The sequence below is a fragment of the Lithobates pipiens genome, unplaced genomic scaffold (genome assembly GCF_037356315.1).
Source record: "Lithobates pipiens isolate NorthernLeopardFrog02 unplaced genomic scaffold, aLitPip1_a1.2 Scaffold_16, whole genome shotgun sequence".
In the NCBI taxonomy this organism is placed as follows: Eukaryota; Metazoa; Chordata; class Amphibia; order Anura; family Ranidae; genus Lithobates; species Lithobates pipiens.
In genome coordinates, this window is record NW_027507748.1 from 62,521,025 (window position 1) to 62,534,323 (window position 13,299).

A 13,299-nucleotide genomic window follows, 5' to 3' on the forward strand; every position below is an offset into this window, starting at 1 on the left:
GTCGCCGTCTTCTGTTCTCTCCTTTTCTTCTCTTCAGAAGTTGCCTCGTCGCTGCCTCCGCTCACAATGGCAGGGACGCGGCGTGCGGCGACTTATATAGGGACATCACCGGATGATGTCCCCGCCTATTATGATGTAACCCCTTTAACTCCATACCAGGTGGCGGGGCCAGCGACACCTCCTTCGCTGGCCCCGGCTACCTGGAGACGCGCTCAAAATGAGCGGACTTTCTTCCGCGTGTGTGGGCGATAGTCCGGTGGACTTAGTGCGCCGTATTAGTCCGCTGAAAAAGTGTCGTGTGTGGGCAAGTAGCTCGTTCGGAAAGTCCGGCGGACAGTCCGGCGGGAAGTCCGTCAGACTAAGTCCACCGGATAGTTGGCTACGTGTGTACGCGGCATTACCTGTAGGTACTGTAAATATCTCCTAAACGTACACTGTTTAGGAGATATTTACTATATACATTGCCACCAACGTCATTGGCGCATGCGCAATGAAGGAACCATGCCGAGACCAGCGGCACCTACGCAAATGTGCAGGATTGAAGTCAGCATGGCTTCGGCCAAAGCATGCAAACCCAGAAGTAACTCTGGGAAAGATGTTGACCATGGGAGCGGAGTGTGGCACTGCAGGGCATCGTTCCAAGGTTATATTTCATATGATGTGATGCATAGTAGCTCATTATGCCTTTGTCTTGCATGTTTTTTTTTTTTTTTAGAACTCTGCATTACCTGTGGAGGAGGCAGATGTGTGACTGCGGCTGGGAGAATCACAGTAAGCTTTGTGGGACCTGTTGCAGTGCTTGGAAGCATCTATAGTAGCAAGGAGCAGGGGGTGTACCTACAGTGGTTGCAATTGCATCCCGACCCCATTCTCCAGGGGTCCCATGCAAACCACTTGTACACCAGGACCGGAGGGGCATGAAGGGCATTAGCATATAGAAAAACTGATCCCCTCCATGCTCCTACTGCAGCTGCTGAATGCCTGCTTCTCCTCCTCTCCCTCCCATAGGCATTCAGCGACTGCAGGAGGAAAATGGAGGGGATTAGTTCTTCTATAAGCCACCCTTCCTGTGTCAGGATGAAGAGCAGGGAAGGGGGTGGTAAATATGTAATTTACTGGCCACTTCTTCTTCTGAATAGACAGTCAGTCTATTCTGATCCCTGATTCTCTCCATTCATAATGGAAACATAGTAAACTATGTTTAGGGGCGGACTTATGGGTGGGGCAGGGGAGGGGTTGGGTGGGAAAACTGGTGGTGAGTAACTCTTAAGGCCTGGCTAGCGGCTCAGGACTTGAAATTTTGAGCCCTGCACTACACAATCATGTTATCAGAGCTGAACTCCAGCCTTACCTTCAGACTTGTACAGTTGTACAAGTTCCTCTCATGTACTGAAATTGCTTGTTCTGTTTTCTCTGCACAATGTCAGCTTCTCACAGTGTGCATTAGAAGCTGCAGCAGGTCAAGTAGAGCCCGCCTGCAGGAAGTCCAGCATCACCAAGCCTTTTCTCATGCATGGAGGCTCAGCACCACATGTGAATGTTACCTGGAGCAATCTGTGTTCAAATACATCCTGTCTAGGAACACCCACTCCTCCAGATTGACATCCATCCAAGACATTTTGATATTTAGATAACTCCTCCCAAGAGCCAGCCCACTGCTTAAATCAGGACTGAGGACTCTCAAGAAGAGAGCTGAGACAGGGTGCTATGAGGTTTTCAGGAAGCTATGTACAGCCAGCCCCTCCCACCAGCTATGATCTGCACGCATTGCATAGAGAGACACAGAGACCCAGTGATGACATATCTGGGTTTAAAAACCGGTATGTAATGAAAGCGGCAATGTTTTGTTTAACCACTTCCCGACTGCCTGCCATACATATACTGTGGCAAGGCGGCTCTATTTTGCAAAATCATATACCTGTACATGATTTTGTCAATAAGTCCGCTGGCCACCAGCGATAGCTCCCCACAGAGACAGAACGGCGGTCTGCCGATGTAAACAAGCAGACTGAGGTACTATCAGGCATGGACACCTTGATCTAGTGCCCCTGCTAATCATAAACACGGATCAGAGTGTCCATCCCCCCCACAGTAAGAAAGCACAATTAGGGAATACACTGAACCCTTCGATCGCCCCTAATGTTAACCTCTTCCCTGTCAGCGTCATTTATATAGTATCAGTGCCTATTTTTAGCACTGATCGCTGTAATATTGTCACTAGTTCCTAAAAAGTGTCAGCTAGGTTTCCGATCTGCCAGCCGCAATGTCGCAGTCCAGCTAAAAATCACTGATCACTGCCATTACAAGTAAAAAGAGAAATAAATAAATAAAAATTCCACAAATATATCCCTTATTTTGTAGGCGCTATATATTTTGGGCAAACCAATCAATATATGCTTACTGGGATTTTTTTTTACCAAAAATATGTAGCAGAATACATATTGGTCTAAATTGATGAAGAAATTCGATTTGTTAAATTTTTTTTATTGGATATGTTTTATAGCAGAAAGTAAGAAATATTGCTTTTTTTTCAAAATTGTCCATGTTCATTTGTTTATAGTGCAAAGGAAAAAAAAAATGCAGAGATGATACCACCAAAAGAAAGCTCTATTTGTGGGAAAAAAAGGACATCAATTGTATGTGGGTACAACGTCACACGACCGTACCATTGTCAGTTAAAGTAACGCAGTGCCGTATCACAAAAAATGGCCTGGTCATTAAGAGGGTAAAACCTTCCGGGGCTGAAGTGGTTAAAAACATGTTGATGGAGGGGGGGGGGAGAGAAGGAGCCAGAGAGGCCAAAATATAAGCAGATTGAACGACAGCTTTAGAGCACTTACTAGGTTTGCACTTGTAAGACACCAGAAGATATTTGGTAGTACCCGGACATGGATCCAGCCCAAATACACGACTGTTCACAGGCAGCTGGCAGGACCTCAGATTCTGGCATTCATCCAGGACTTTCTAAAACAATGAGAGATTCATAAGCATGAGAGCAGATCACACCCAACAACAATGTATGCATTTCCAGTATAACATAGCATATCTACATACAGACAATAGGCTATCACACTCACATTCACATCCAGATGCTGATCATGTGCAATCAGCCAATCTTATCTTCTTTTCTGTATTATATTATTGTATGCAAAGGAAAACTCAGTCCCATGAAACTTTCCTGTTTTAAATCGTATCTGTGCACTTACTTATCCCCATCAGTATTATCTGAATCTATATAGGAAAACATTTCCTTTTTACACAATAGTACCCCATGCAGGGAAGGAGACCAATAGAAAGCCATCAAAAACTGCACTTTTGTTTGATCCAGCCTGTTCTCAATGAATTGTTCTGTAAATAAAAAAAACAATATGCATTATGGGAATTAGGGAATTGTCTATATGTTTTCCATATTAAGTTATTTTCACATATTTACCGGGCTAATCTTGACTTATTTACTAAAAAAAAGAGTTGATAACAGAGCACAGTAGCTTCAGCTACAACTTATACACACACGACTGCCTGCTCTGATAAAAAAAGGCCCTAGAGAGTTCTTGTCTAGACAAGAAAATATAAATTATTACATATTAATCTCCCAGCCAGCAAGTGCTCCTTTTCATGTTTACCAGGCTAATGTTGACTTATTTACTGAACAAACGTACTGTTTACAGAGCTCAATAGCTATAGCTACAATTTATATACACGACTGCCTGCTCTGAGAAAAAAAGGCCCTAGAGAGTTTTTGTTTAGACAAGAAGATATAAAATATTACATATTAAATCCCAGCCTACAGGTGCTCCTTTTCACATGTTTACCAGGCTAATGTTGACTTATTTACTGAACAAACATGCTGTTTACAGAGCTCAATAGCTCCAGCTACAATTTATACACACGACTGCCTGCTCTAATAAAAAGGGGCCCTAAAGAGCCCTTGTTTAGACAAGGAAATTTTAAATATTACATATTAAATCCCAGCCAGCAGGTGCTCCTTTTCACATGTTTACCAGGCTAATCTTGACTTTTTTACTGAAAAAAACTTGCTGTTTACAGCACTCAATAGCTTCCGCTACAATGTATTCACACATGACTGCCTGCTCCAATAAAAAAAAGAGGCCCGGAGAGTTCTTGTTTAGACAAGAAAATGTAATATTTTATATGTTTACCAGGCTAATGTTGACTTATTTACTGAATAAACATGACTACCTGCTCTAATCTTGTTTAGACAAGAAAATATAACATATTACATATTAAATTCCCAGCCAGCAGGTGCTCCTTTTCACGTTTACCAGGCTGATCTTGACTTCTTTACTGAGAAAAATGTGTTGTTTACAGAGCTCGATAGCTCCAGCTACAATTTACACACACACACACACACACACACACACACACACACACACACACGACTGCCTGCTCTGCTAAAAGATCCTAGAGACTTCTTGTTTAGACAAGAAGATATAAAATATTACATATTAAATTTACAGCCAGCATGTGCTCCTTTTCACATTTATCAGGATAATCTTGACTTCTTTACTGAACAAAACATGTTGTTCACAGAGCTCAATAGCTCCAACTACAATTTATACATACACGACTGCCTGTTTTGATAAAAAGGGGCAATAGAGAGTTCCAATTAGAGAGCGAAAGACTGAAGGCAAACATCTTCTGCTGTGCTATGTTTTTGGAAAACTCGTAGTTCATTTGTAAAATAAATGATTAATATAAATGTTTAAAAAAAATTAACAAACATTTAAAACACCTCTGTCTCTAAAATAAAACTATCCATAAAATATGTCCTTTTAAAGAAGAAAGTGAATATTCACCGCTCCTTCCTAGGGTATGTAGGGAAAATGTTTTATTAAAAAATGGCATCAGCATGGTAATGGGGGGATGGGTGAAAGTGGACCCAGCAAAGACCAAATTTAAGCAAGACTTAAAGGATAACTCCAAGAATGCAGACAAGAAGCAGTAATAAAAGGCTCAACAATATGACATCTATATTTTATTTTATTGGAAGTGTAGTAAGACCAAAAGGCTAATGGCACTGAGCTGGCCCCATACAACTCCAAATGACTTCTTGCAACAGAAGGGTTTCTTTGTTGGTTTAGGACCACACTAGTCATTGCTGACTGAGAAGCATTCCAGAACTGAAGGTGTTGAAGTTGAATGTTTCAATTCATAAAAACTTTAGAGCGCAAAAGTCCCCATTCAGATATTGCGTTCTGCATTTCGGGTGTTAGGATTGTTTTGACACCCATAGCAGATCACACACCCAGTACATGGTGGGGGAAACCTACAGAGAACACAGGTTTCCTGCACTGCATTGAGGTGTGAACAAGGCCCAACATTGACAAAGAGTGTGATAACTTTGAGATTGTATGGCAAGACAGTGAAGTACTATGCTTTGTAGACAGTATGATTTTTCAGGTGTTGATCTGTTAAGACTGTAGAAGATTTTTAACTGTCCAATATTCATTAATTGACTCCACTTCGGCCATACACGATTCAAATCTTGGCCGGTTCAGCGGGAACCTGCTGAGATTTGAACCGTTAATGGGCAGGCTGAATGTACCCAAGGTGGATACAACCAGCCTGCCGGATTCTCTTACAATTATCACTAGTGGCTGCTATAGCCTCTAGCGATAATCACTGTCTTCTCCTAGTGGGGACGGCTTCCCCCGTCCTCCCCCCGGGAGCAGACAGGAGGGATTCCCCTGGCCACACTGTCTTTGTTGATGGGGGAATCGTGCAAATTTCTTTTCTGCAACCCATGGATGCAAGAAAGGAATTTGCGCCAAGTATGGCCAGCCTTAGATAGCATAGTTTGCAGTACTAAATAGCGTAAACTGGGTCAAGGTCATCAGTTCCTTCCCTGACTGCTGTCCAAGTATATATTAAGCCCCACCCATGCTTTCTGATAAGCCCTATCCACTACATTTTAAAGTGTTTGTTACCCTAAAAATAAAAAATAAACAGATCCCGTTCCCTTAAAGCATGTTATACAGCCCAGTGCTGTGTAATTTGGTCCCTTCTATCGCCTAAAAAACCTGGCTGATCCTGCCTAGCTATATCCTCCCCTCTGTAAAATGACCACGGTTTATCATGGCTGCTCAGCCCTGACACCGTGGTCAGTTTATGTGCCTCCATCATCTGCAGCCCTGCTTTGTCCTTCTCTGTCCTCCTCTCCTCCTCCCCTCCCCCCCTGTCTGTGCTGTGTCAGTGCCCGCTCCCTCCCCTCCTGCTGCTATTATAACTAAAATAAAAACCTCCCATCCCCTCTGTAACACAACGCTATGTGCCACTGGGTCTGTGTTATACAAAAAAGATGCCTATTATAAATTATGTAAGAGCGTCTCTCGGCGCTCACGTTGTTTCTTGGCTCTCTCCTCCTCCCAGGCTGACGTTAGTTTGAGTGCTCGGCCCCACCCGCTATAGCTGTCAGCCGGGCAGTGGCGAGAGCTGAGGAGTCAGGTGAGCGCTGGGAGACGCTTTTATATAAGGTATAATCGGCAGCTTTTTTATTAAACAGAGGCACTGGGGCACATAACGTTATGTTACAGAAGCGATGGGAGGTTATTCTGTTGGATTAACAACCACGTTAACAGTCCATTGCCAGAAACCTCAATAAGCTTTTAGTATTGGACTGTTATTTGGTGGGGGTGGAGCTTAGTGCTGACTTGGACAGAAGTCAAAGCCCTGCATACAGCCTGGGGCTGAGATCCATGAGACTCCACTGGCACAATTGTATAGATGAAGATAAACATAGGCACTCAAAGCCATTATATTACCAGCATTATTATTTATCACACTGCCCAGCACCTGAAATGATCACTTTAAAGAGAATGTAGAACTATTCATATCAGTTCTTGCCCCCCAAAGAAACTTATAACATAAAGCCCCCACCATACTCATACACATAGACCATATGGTCATACCTTTAGAAACAATATAACTAACTAGGAGCAGGAGAAATAGCTGGCAAGAAATGGAACACCTACTTGTAGTGCGGTTGGAGCAAGGCAGGGTTTATGAGGATTGGGCATGATCTCCAGTGACAGTGAGGCACACTTTGGTGAACCGTTCAGGTGATGCCCGTAAAATGCAGACTGGACACTGATGGTGGAATGTCGAGGGCAATGCAGGGTCAGGTGTTCACCGTCGCAAGCAGACACAGTGTGATTCTGCAACAGCCTTGTCAGATAACCTAGAAAAGACACAACAATCGCAGACTGATTAAATCAAGGCAGACAGAAACTTTATATTAGTTTTGGTATAATTATAAAATGCTCAGAAGGTGAGACATTGGGGGCAGGAATATACAGAGAAGCATCATAAACCCAGTGGGCAACTCAAGGAAAAAAATGTATATGTGCAAAACTGACAGTGATAGGAGTTGGGGGCAAACTATAACAGTGGCAGGGGTGCTTACCACGTATACCCTTATTTTAGTGGTTTAAAGGAGAAGTACAGCCAAAGCTCGTTTGGCTGTACTTTTCCTGAAGATCGCAGGAGTATAGTTCGTTCTGCACTCCTGTGACCTGTTTTCACAGAGCCAGTCCAAGCTGAGGAAAGATCATGACCATATGATCAGGATTTACCCAGGAGCCTGGACCAGCACCTGGCTCAGCCTACCAGTGAACCTCTGAAAGCCTGAGCGAGCCACTCCCGCCCCCTGCACAGCCCAGTGCTCCAGTATGCAGGGGGGGGGGGCAGAGCAGAGAGCCTCTGACTGACAGTCACCAGCTCTCTGCACACGGAGCTCTGCGAACCAAACGATCAGCTGTGTTTGATCGCTCAGTTCTTAGTCTTAGAGCAGATGCAGAATTGGACCAATGCTGCATCCACCTTTCAAATATTATACTTTCAAATGTTTTTGTTTTGACTATGCGTTGGTGTAGTTAATTTCCATGTGCTGTTTGTTTCCCTCACCTTGTAATGATGGGCTCACATGTTGTGGCTGCAGTTTGTAGTGTTATGGCTGATTGATCCCCCTTTGTCCACGTGGTCACACAGCATTCAATACAAAGAGACCATGTAGCTCTCACTTGCACCAGTGCTAGACTGAGAGATCTAGAGCTTGTGAGATATGTCGTTTCTCACAGGAAATGTCAGTTCTGAGACTACAGACAGAGGTCATGCATTACCTGTGCAGTGCTGTGCAACACGCCTCATGTTTGAACACAAACAGAAACTTGTGACATAGGAATGTGAAGATTTACTCTACTATGGGCTTTGTGTACAGGGCAGCAAATGACATCTTGAAACTACATAATCAATGCACATTATATGGAGGTGAAAATAACAAGGAGCAGGTAAGAAAATTAGAAGAAACTATCATCCTACTCTACAAGGAGTTTGTAAGTGTACAAACCCAGAGAGGGTGAACTGAAAGTACAAAGTAAACTATTTCAACATCACCACTCCTTAAACTGCGCACAGGCAGCTAATTTGTTAAAATATGTCTGGGGCTATTTGGCCGTTTTGCCATTCTAGGGCATTGTCAAAAGGTTGTGGAAATCTGGCCATAGTCCAATCTTTAAACAAGGATTTTCACATGTGGAAATATGGGCCCATTCATCTTTCAGAACCTTTGAGAGCCCAGGTACAGATACTGGATGAGAAAACTGTGCTCAAAATCAGTATTCTAATGCATCTCAAAATTGTGCAACTGGGTTAAGGTCAGGACTCTGTGCAAGTCACTATAGTTCCTCTACCCCAAACTCATAAAACCTTACAGAGCTTGTTTTGTGCACAGGGGCACAGTCATGCTAGAACAGGAAAGGGACTGTCAGCAGTATATGTTCGTGGTTGTGTTTCACCCCTGAGAGCTCTATTGCCCTAGACCAGGGGTGTCCAAACTTTTTTCAAAGAGGGCCACATTTGATGAAGTGAATATATGTGAGGGCCGACATGTTCCCAACATGAATTATCTTGCCTTTGTGGGTGTGTGTGGTGAAGAGATGAGCTTGGGCGCATTATTTGGAGATACTGTATTTATCGCCATATAACACGCACCTTCACTTTAAGAGGGAAGTTTCAGGGAAAAAAATAAAAAATTTAAATAAAGAACTGTGAAGCAAAATAAGGGTCAGTGCCCATTTGCAGTCTCACAAGTGCCCATCTGCAGACCCACCACTGCCATGAATGTAGCCTCACCATTGCTACGGTAGGAAGGCAGCACCCACCATTGTCAGGAATGCAGAACCCACCATTGCCAGGAATGCACTTACCATTACCAGAAGTGCACTCACCATTGCCAGGAATGCAGCACCATTGCCAGGAATGCACCCACCATTGCCAGGAATGCACCCACCATTGCCAGGAATGCAGCACTATTGCCGGGAATCCAGCACCATTGCCCTGTTCTTCCCACTGACACCATTGATGGGGCACTATTCATTGTCCTGATACCAACATAATGGCACTATTCCTCCCACTGACACCAATGATAGGGCACAATTCCCCCCCCCCCAACTGATGTCAATGATGGGGCACTATTCCTCCCACTGATACCAAAGATGGGGCACTATTCCCCCAATGATGGGTCCCTTAAAGCGGGAGTCCACCGGGACTCCGCGTTTTTTTTTTTTTTTAAAAGCCAGCAGCTACAAATACTGCAGCTGCTGACTTTTAAAATAGTGACACTTACCTGTCCAGCTCGCCCGCGATGTCGGCACCCGAAGCCGATCGCTAGGTCGTCTGTCGGGTCCTGCCGCCGCCATCTTGGGTATGGGAATCAGGAAATGGAGCCTTTCGGCTTCATTTCCCGGTTCCCTACTGCGCATGCGCGAATTGCGCTGCGCAATAAGGACGCTCCCCGCTGCCTCTGGGAGCTGTGTGTTTCCCAGCAGGCAGCGGGGCACTTGCGGGAAGGGGCGGGCACTTGCGGAAAGGGGCGTAAGTTACGCCCCTTTCCGCAGAGAGCTGTCCCGGAAGTGGGTGCAGTTACCTGGATTATCCAGGTAACTGCACCCCCCTCCCCCCCCGAAAGGTGCCGATTGTGCTCATTAGGGTGGACCTCCGCTTTAATGCCAACAATGTTCCTTCCAATAATACCAATGATGGGAGATTCTTTACTCACACTGACGCAGGGACATCTTCTACTTTGGAGACCCCTGCCCTAGACAATGGCCTATGTTGGCTCAGTAGACATTCAGCCCTTGATAAAACATTGCTCCTCCTTTCACTTCCTGTCTGGGTTGATGAATCTCCCCCTTTGTCACTTACTTGTCTTGAAAATAATAAACAGCAGTGACTTATCTGAAGGCATTTCCTTCCTCACAGTGATTGCATAGGCTGTATCATTTGGCATAGCCGCAGTGACTGACAGGCAAGAAGAGCAATGTAAATATTGGTTTAAGAGTAGCTGCTGTTAAACGAATTTATTCCAACTTATACACCAGACACAAAAGATAAAGACTGTAAAGGAGAGTTCTGTAGCACAATTTGGACAATAAATTTGTAAAGCGCTTTGGGGAAAAAAGTTCTAGGAACGAGTGACCAATGGCCAGTGAATATTAACAGTGTAAAAGTCTTACATTTATATAGATGAATCATCAATTAAATGGAAAGGCAGTCCATGCATAACAAATCTAGTCCTAGAATTCTTGGATCTGTAACCAAACACTTATGTCACGTACACAGGATCAGAATTTCGGCCAGCAAAAGACAGATGAGAGCTTTTCATCGAAAATGCGACCGTGTGTATGCTCCATCGGAATTTAGCTGTCAGAATTCCTGCCAGCAAAAATTTGAGAGCTCCACTGTAGTGGCCCCGTCCAACTAGATGGCCGCAATGTGTGCTGTCATCCGTCTCCGGCCATGCCGATGGGTTCTGAAGCAGCCTGCTTCGCCTCCCGGCTACTGCTCTTTGCCTCCCTGGCTTAGACAAGACATGTTGCTGATATATGGGGGTATTCTGATGGAGGGACCTCATGTATCGGGATACTCTGACTAGGACCCCTGATGTATGGGGCCACTTAATGTATGTACTTTGACTTGAGACACCAGATGTATGGAGGTACTCTGATGGGGGCACCAGATGTATGGAAGTACTCTGATGGGGGCACCAGATGTATGGAGGTACTCTGATGGGGGCACCAGATGTATGGAGGTACTCTGATGGGGGCACCAGATGTATGGAGGTACTCTGATGGGGGCACCAGATGTATGGAGGTACTCTGATGGGGGCACCAGATGTATGGAGGTACTCTGATGGGGGCACCAGATGTATGGAGGTACTCTGATGGGGGCACCAGATGTATGGAGGTACTCTGATGGGGGCACCAGATGTATGGAAGTACTCTGATGGGGGCACCAGATGTATGGAGGTACTCTGATGGGGGCACCAGATGTATGGAGGTACTCTGATGGGGGCACCAGATGTATGGAGGTACTCTGATGGGGGCACCAGATGTATGGAGGTACTCTAATTGGGGCACCAGATGCATAGATGTACTCTGATGGGGGCACCTGATGCATTTGTGTACTCTGATGGGGCCCCTTAATATATGGGTGTATTCTGATGGGGCAGCTGAGGTGAGGTGGTATACAGGGTACACACTGCTCCAAAGCAGCCTGCAGGAAGATCTGATAAAAGTGCTCAGATGGCCGCCCGGTCTATAGCCACAAGCGATCAGAGTGAAAAAGTGAATGAATAAGCACTGCGTGTGAAACACGTTTACTGGCTGTCCATGGACTGTGTGTATGTCTTTTTGTCTACTTTTTTACATTTTAATGGCATGATCTAATAAAAAGGCGGTTTTATCCTTGAAGTGCCGCCACCTTTACTTTTTCACTTTGATTACTATGATGGGGCACCCAATGTAAATGGGTACTTTAATGTAGGTGACATGTATGGGGATACTCTAATGGGGAACCTGTTGTATGGGGGTACTTTGATGGGGCACCTGCAGTATGGGGGTACACTGATGGGGGCACAAGTTCTAAAGGGGACACTGTGATAGGGGGCTATTTTTAGACATCCAATGACTACATAAAAGTCATAGCACAAATAATTAGATTCAGACCTTTGCTAGAAGTAAATTTTGCTGACTGGACCTCCTTGAATTTATATTCAGTACCTCAGCTTTAGCAGATAATACAGAGTGTTTTACCAGTATAGGAAGCTCTAGATACATAAGAATAAAATGCGATTGTACGTGATGTGCGATGACATGTGCGATATGTCTACAAGCCCCTATCTTGTCCTGTCTGCAGTCGGCTCTCACTCTGGTATTTCATGTTGTGCTATGGCCCAATTTTCTTCACAGCAATGTACCACGATGCATTTAAAGCTGTCAAAACAGCCAGTGATTCACTATTGTGCTATAAGCGGTCCTTCAAAGTGAAACCAGTATCATGTGTCCAGTGCAAATTAACAGTTTCACTCCTCACAATAGCGGGAGATGGAGGTCTATGGTCGACTGAGTATAAATCTTAAGCAATCCTGTGTAGATGAAATTCCAGGCTCGATACAGAAGACTGCACCACAGAAGTCACACTCTATGTCTTATCTTGCAAATACGTTTTTTTTTTTTTTTTGTGTGTGCCCATCATCAATTCACAAAAAAGTAATGGAAGCCATTTTTGGAAGAGATTTTTGAATTGCAGCCTATCGGAACACAGCCTGTAAGTGACATCACATTAGTCATGGGGTATATTGCCCTGTACACACGGTTGGAAATGCCAACGGAAACAGTCCGATCGGCTTATGTTGTCTGAAAATCCGATTGTGTGTGGGCTCTATTGGACTTTCTCCGTTGGAAATTCAGACGGAAAGAGTTTGAGAGCAGGATCTAAAATTTTCTGACAACAAAATCCGATCGGACTTTTTCAAATCGTTTGTAGAGAATGCCGACGGAACAAAGTGCCACGCATGCTCAGAATAACTTACAAGAGGAAAGCTATTGGCTACTGGCCTCTACGTAGTCCCGTCGTACGCAACGAACGCCACCTTGTTCAGAAAGATCGGATTGTCCGACAACTTTGTCCGAGCGTGTGTATGCAACACAAATTTCGGCCAAAATCCGTCGGAAAAAATCTGATGGATTTTGTGGTCGGAATGTCCGACCGTGTGTACAGGGCATATTACTTTCGCACACCATACTGGAATCAACCAAGTAGTTAAAATCATATAAAACGCAGAGCTTTTCATAAGTGATTTAAAGTGCACATAAAGTTCTTTTCCCTTAAGAAAAAAGACAGCTTGACGGGGTGAACAGGAACAGAGATCCGGTTTAGAGACCATCTACGCCATCAACATACACAGCCTCTTACCAAGTGTAGTTGACCACCCTATTAAAG

At 44.5% G+C, this 13,299-nt stretch overlaps 1 protein-coding gene across 3 annotated transcripts in view; it reads right to left on the reverse strand.

The window, feature by feature from the left end:
• EVA1C (eva-1 homolog C) overlaps positions 1 to 13,299 on the reverse strand; it is a 108,508-nt gene that overhangs the window by 33,142 nt on the left and 62,067 nt on the right. For all 3 annotated transcript variants that reach the window (XM_077479986.1, XM_077479985.1, XM_077479984.1), the window contains exons 2-3: positions 6,993 to 7,198; positions 2,841 to 2,964 (exon numbers count right to left, since the gene is read on the reverse strand). In XM_077479986.1, coding sequence (XP_077336112.1) covers positions 2,841 to 2,964; positions 6,993 to 7,198 — 330 coding nt within the window. The remainder of the gene's footprint in view (positions 1 to 2,840; positions 2,965 to 6,992; positions 7,199 to 13,299) is intronic.